The 6,705-nt window shown below is 33.4% G+C and overlaps 1 protein-coding gene across 3 annotated transcripts in view; it reads left to right on the top strand.

Moving 5' to 3' along the window:
* The window catches only part of SYNCRIP (synaptotagmin binding cytoplasmic RNA interacting protein), a 25,659-nt gene extending 23,500 nt beyond the window's left edge, over nucleotides 1–2,159 (top strand). For 2 of the 3 annotated variants that reach the window (XM_006200317.4, XM_006200319.4), the window contains one exon: nucleotides 538–892. In XM_006200317.4, coding sequence (XP_006200379.1) covers nucleotides 538–579 — 42 coding nt within the window. In that variant the 3' untranslated portion in view covers nucleotides 580–892. Of the gene's footprint in view, nucleotides 1–537 lie in introns of all 3 variants that reach the window. The other variant, XM_015236021.3, reaches the window with a different exon arrangement.
* Nucleotides 2,160–6,705: the final 4,546 nt, after the last annotated feature.

The raw sequence follows: 6,705 nt of genomic DNA, 5'->3' as shown, positions 1-6,705 counted from the left end.
CTAAATTTGAAGATTTACACCTGACAGTTAAGGCCACATGTGAAAAATATTGAAAAACTATGTTTTTTATAAATGTTATTAATCAGTGAGTTTCAAATGTGAAGGTCAGAAAGATCTCAGATGTTTACTTTCAGCATATGCTATGATCACTTAATGTTTCAAAAACAGGAATTTCTTGAAAGTTAATGGAGGCACATGCCTTAAGGTGTTAACTTCTGTTAGGTTTTCCTTTAGCTTTTACTTTTTTTTTTTTTTAATAAAATCAGTTTGTGAAGAAAATGGGGTTTTCAAACCTCAATCTAGTACTTTCCCACCCTGCAGCCCTCCATAAAGGACAAAAAAGCAAACCAAAAACCTCACCTCAAAACAAGTGAAAAACAAGCAAAAAGAAGTTAATAGTTATTAAAGGAAACTTTATGGTTAGACTTTAAATAATTACTATGTTAAAGCTTTTATTTTTTAACATTGTCATTATGTATGTACACATTATTAATCTAAAATGATTTATCTAACTGATTCCTTTTGTTACCTGGCTAGCAGGGAAAAGGGGTCGAGGCCGGTCCTGACCTGTTACAATGAAGACTGACTTGCTATGTGGGATTACACCAGAAGCTTGCAGTGGAGTAATGGTAAGGAAATCAAGCAACCTTAAATATCTCGGCTGTATAGGAGCATATTCTATTGCAGAAGACCTTCCTATGAAGATCATGGAATCAAATACAGGACATTGAACTAATACTTGGACTTTGACATGAATTTCTTTAACAATTTTCTCTGCAGTGCAAGTTATTAAACTAAAGCTACTCTATTTTCCAAATGTGTTCCAACAGAAATTCTTCATAACTTCTAGCATGGTATCTTAATAAAGAATAAAGTTCTTCTCTTTAAAAAATCTGCTCTAAGTAGATTTTTCCCCTGTTTTTTTAAATTAAGGATCCCAGCAGTGGTTTTCTGAAACATTCTCTTGAATTTGTGCATTTAAATTTTATTGCAGTGGTATAGATGAATGCCATTGTTGGTATCCTTAAATTTTATTTCTGCTCACCAAGGTTAATCATGATTGTCTATATCTTTTTTATAGTAATCACTTTTGGATTGTGTTCAGATATGCAGTTTCAGGTGTAATCATCAGAGCTGGTTAGTCAGGCATTCCAGATAGTGGTTCTTTTCAGAACCTTTTTTTAAAGGGTTGGTTAACTACCTCAGTAGCAGAGGATTGAACTATACCCTGTCTGTACTGTACATAGAAAATCTTTGTAGATAAAAGCAAGGCTTGTTAAATGATATGAGGGTAAGATTTTAATATACCAAATGTAACATTCTTAGTTGCCTTTAGTTTCAGAGGCTTGTAAGACTTCCTCATGACCATCATAACAGGCCTTGCTTTTGTCGTATTTTGTGGCTGAAAAAGCAGCCTTGCTTCTTCAGATATTGTAGTTATTTGGATGTATAATAGTTTAGCAAGATGTTACTTTTGTAAGACATCAGATGTTCAAAAAAAGTGCATCCGAACTTGTACTAAATACTGCAGTGTCCCTTTATAAAAAGTCAGACTAAAACTGACAATTGTACAGCGAAGCCTGACATTTGGATATTTTGAAGTTTTTTCATAAATCATAGGAAATTAGTATATGGCTGTAGTTTAGCTTTTTAGGTAAAAGGTATGTTTCATTAGTGCATTTCTTACTGCTGATCACTGCAAAAATGTGAATCAGCTTTCCATTTCTTATGCAGGTCATGATAACTTGTAGAATAGAGTACAATCATTTGTGCTATGTTTTTAATTTTCTAAAGCACCTTGATGACAGTGAGTGTTCAGTGGTGAAGCATCCTCTATTGAATCACCCTCAAAAAAAATTTTTTGCCAAGTCCTAAATTGATAGCTTAAAGTCAAAAGTGAAATTATAGTTTAATTAGGACTTGGTATAAAGAAATCCCTTTTCCCCTTCCCCAAAGGGATACTGCAGTTATATCACATACCCAATAGGCACCACGATGAAGATCAGAGCTTATTATACTTAATTAAGGTTTTATACACACCAGTTCCCCCAGTAAATGCAAATTTAACAAGAAAATTAGACATGTCATATGTTCAAAATGCTCATGGCAAACAATCATTTTGCATTCCTGCAAATAAAATTGTTTTATACTGTAAGCTGGAGGCGAGTGTAACTTATTTTTGTAATAAAGTTTTTATTTTTTTTATGTGTCATTAATATAAATGTGTGTTAGTGTAGAAATATTCTGGTTTAAAAACTTAGAAATGCACACATTTCAGTATGTTTATTTGTACTTACATAATTTTAGATAGTGGTTGCCAATAGCCTGTATGTTTCACATTAATTGGTTTTTTTTTATGTTATCTTAATAAACCATTTTAGTATGTTGTATGTCAGTTACTGGGATAGCTGGGACATAGAGTGTAATTTAAAATTTGTCAATAAGTATTCATTGGAATATTTGTAAATGTGCCTTGCCGGTTATTGAAACTTACCTACAAAATGAGTATGGGGTGACAAAAATTAGTTCCTGGTGCTTAATGAAACTTTTTGCCACTGATTTTATATATATAACCCCGTGCTTTTTTAAAGTACATCTCTCTCAAATCTTAGTATAAGTTTGAGGGCTACACAAAACATTTACATTTCATTCTAACATTTAATGAGTATAATAGGTTGTGGAAAATGGGTAAATTAAATGTAGCCTTCAGTAAAATTGAATCTCAGTGTAATCCTTGGTGCTGGCATTTCCCAGTCCCAAGGAGTTAAATGATCCCATCGAAGAGGTCATTGCCATGCCTATTGGCACTTTACTGTCATACCCTTTTTATGGGACACTGTCAAGGTGTTTAAGTTAATTCTCAGAATTATTTGTTGGGATTTTAGAACAGGTTTGTTTTAAGTAAGAACTGCATTGTCAAAGTTGAAAGATGAACATTTTTGTGAGTCCACAAATGTGTTCTTAAAACATTAAAATACGGAGCTGTGGGTTTCCAAGGCTATTTGGCATTCTTAGTTTGGGGATTTGGGAGGGAAATCTGATACTAAAAAATTGTGAAGAATTGATGGGTAAATGTAAAAAAGTGGTGATGAAATATATACACACTCAAGTGAAATTACTTGACAGTGTTCATTTGAATAACTTTGAATTTAAGCCATTATAATTACTTTTAAAATTAAATAATCATTTGCACTGTTCTGATAATGGGTGCAGTTTTTGAGCAATATAATCAGAGCTAAATATGCATGTAGTGATTAGTGATGTGAACAATTAAGTTCTGAGAAGAAATACTAACTGGTTTTTCAAACTTAAATTTCTGTAGTAAAATCAGTATCAAACTCTTATCAGAGATCAAGGAAAACAGGCAATGCATATAAACATACTTTTGAATGTTGTGTGGCCTATAAAGCAATAATGCAATTTTTATGGAATGTCATGGGATATGAGAAATGGAAATGCAAAAATAACTAATCCTTTAGTAAAAATGTCAACATGTTAAAAGGGGAATGTTAATTAATGTAGGTTATTGCTATATTTGTGATTTGTTTATGGGTTCTTGGCTTTGACAGCTTCAAAGAATGGACAGATGACAAGTTACAGAAATTTTGTATATATTGTCAAGGAATGGGTCTTAAATCCAAGAGTCAAGTCCCTTCCTTGGGGTGAAAATGTATCCTTAAAGCATTCTGATTGTTAAAAAAAACTTGAGTTACCTAACCAAAGCAGACGCAAGATTTTGTTTCTGCAGACTACTTGGCAATCAAAAGTGATCATCAGTTTAGTTAATCAGTTTTCAGAAAGTTGCTTTGTGAGAAAATTGTGTTACACATATTCTCCCAAACATGCTTTTTGTGGAAGGTTTTCAGCCATTGTGACGTAATCAGATGTTAGGAATGAAGGGGGGTTGGGGATTTAGCACAAAAAGCGGTTGCACACTCATGATGGCTACTGTTGTAGCATCGTGAGAAATTTTATCTACCAATTACTGCGAGTCTGATCTTACAAAATACAAACACTTCCTTCATGATCAAATAGGAACAACATAGGAATGGTTTGATGGGGTGGCCTTGGGTATTCACTTGTATAAAGATATTTGAAAAGACTTATATCAGGGTGAATATCATGCTAAATGGGCAAAATTGTCACATTCCGGATCCTTTTTTTGACTGCTAAGTTAAAAGTCACTGTTGAGAAATATAAAAGGGAAAAAAAAAAGACCACCTTGTTTTTTAGAGTATGACACAGTCTATTTTCAGGGGAGAAATTAAAAAGTAGAAGGACTCAATGCATTAGGTGAGACAGCTAACCCCCTACAGTAAATGATTGCTCAGGTTCCTAAAACTTCCAAGAATCCCCACAGTGGTCATTTTCTCCCCAGTGACATACACCATGAAATTTTTATGACCATAGGAATTCAATGGTGGGTATAAAATGAATGAATAAAGAAGTTAAGTAACAATACATAAAATGAATAAACTTGTGGGGATGATGTTTTAAAATGTAGTATTAATCACTCAGTACCACTCAATAGGGCATGCCACTACTTTTCTTAAGATGCTAATTATAAATTAAATCAATGTTCAAAGACATTTTTAACTGTGGGCAAATTAGTAGATAGACTCTTTGGTCTGTCACTTTTTTAAAAAAGTACTTAAGATATCAGTTTTATTAGTACCACAGTCTGCCTTCAGTATATGCCTAAAATATTTTTCTGGACCAGGAACATTCAGTTGAAAGAAACACATCTTTTTTATGAATGCAAAACAGTATTATAACTAATGCCCTGGTCCAAGATTAAGTTTTTAATGATAACAGTAGTCTGATAAACATTTAGAAGTCTGGCATTGAGAAACAAAAGCTTGTACCTGACTAGTATTTTTATTTAAAAAAATATTAGTTCTGTTAGCTTATTTAAATTCTCTTACATTTATTTATCTGTAGAATTTATATTTATTTCATTCCTTTCATCTCACTGAAAACTGTCTGCAGGCTCTTTGATTTGGATTAGATGTGTGAAGTACTGTCTTTTGCCAAAAACCTCAAATTACCTGTTCTTTTCACGTAGTGGGTTTGTGCTTGTTTGGCGATCAGTTCAAAAACTATCTGTACTATCTGTACTGCCTCTGATGTTAAGATTTTATGTATAGCATAAGGAAGCTAGCTCTGACTATATTTTCCTAAGAATAAAGACCTATTTTTGTAGCATGTCTTAGGATCTCCAGGAGTCCAAGAGTTATTGTGGGTGTTCTCCATTTCATCGTTTTTCATTTAACAGCTTTTAAATAGACACTTGGAATATTTAGAGCTCTTTTCACCTTTTTGATTATCCATATGTTCAAAGTAACTAGCCAATGGTAAAAACAAATTCCCCACAACCTCTAATTCAAGCACATAACGGGGAGATGTATAGAATAAATGTATAGTGTTGGTCTCCACTTGATTTTAATTGACGATGAAAATATTCTGTGGTCACACACATGCCAGTGGACTAAGTGAATAAGTTAATGGTAATTTGGTTCTGCTTCTCTGGTAACATGCCCCCACCATTTAGTGTTCCACTATGACTCTGAAGATTTGGAAATGAGTGATTGAGGTTGCAGGTAATTTGGGAGAGTGGAATGAACAAACTGGTCTGTTTTTAATGTTGCACTCTTAGGTAGACTGCACAAATGAGGTTAGATGAGTTCAGCTTAAAATGTTTTATTAAGCCAAGTTGGCAAATCATCATCAAAAGTTGGGGAACTTGTAAATATATTCAGGGGGTTTTGGCACAGCCCTACAATTTCTTGGTGGGGGAGGTAGTTTTGGTCACTTCATCATGACAAAAATCCTTTTAGGTCACTTAGTACAGGGTTTGTGTTAATGATTACTAAAATTTATAGAAATGACGGGGAAAAGTTTTTGTCGTTTTGGAATAGTTATGAAAGTTTTATACCTGAGATATTCTGGTGTACTCCTAGGGGATTTTGAAAACCATTTACATTGCCTATTTGGCTTCCTGTGGAGATGCCAAACTAGTACATTTTTTTCTTGTTGAAATCAAGACTTCTGAATAAGACCTTTTGGGTGAGGGAGACGTCCTAATAAACCATTTTGGAAATAAGTGTCTTCAAGTGTTAGTTTTCCTAAAATGTTTTTTTAACACAAGCAATAGGATCAAGATAAGATTGTTCTAGAATAATTTACTATAAGCTTCAGTGACTATCTGTTTTTTTACATTGTAAAGTGGTTTAAAAGAAGTTCTAATCTGAAGGGAGTGTAATCTGAAGCTGCTATCTGTAATCTTCACAAATTGTCATTTCTTGACTAAAATTTTTTAGGCTTTCAGTCTGTATTCTGAAAGGATTTTTGGGATACAATATACTAACTTGTTTGGGAGAGAATTTTGGGATACCTATGGGAATTGACATCTTCTGTCATTTAAGAACTACAGCCAATTTCTTTTTCAAGGCAAAAGGACAAAGATTTTGATGTGGACACTCCGTTACCACAGATTAAAGAGTATGACTCGAGCGTGTTCATGCTAATACTAAATACCAAAATTCAGTCTTCAAGGTGTAGAAACATATCTTGAGGTAACAGGAGAGTGCTAACATCACATCTGGTATGGCTCTAATGCTGTTAATTTTAAGTAGGATAAATAATCATTGCCATTTGTGTAACACAATTTTGCATTTGGACTTGTGTCCTGATTTTTTCCTATGG

Source organism: Vicugna pacos, chromosome 8 (genome assembly GCF_048564905.1).
Source record: "Vicugna pacos chromosome 8, VicPac4, whole genome shotgun sequence".
NCBI lineage: Eukaryota > Metazoa > Chordata > Mammalia > Artiodactyla > Camelidae > Vicugna > Vicugna pacos.
The sequence above is the reverse complement of the archived record's forward strand: the minus strand, read 5'-3'. Positions and strand labels throughout refer to the sequence as shown.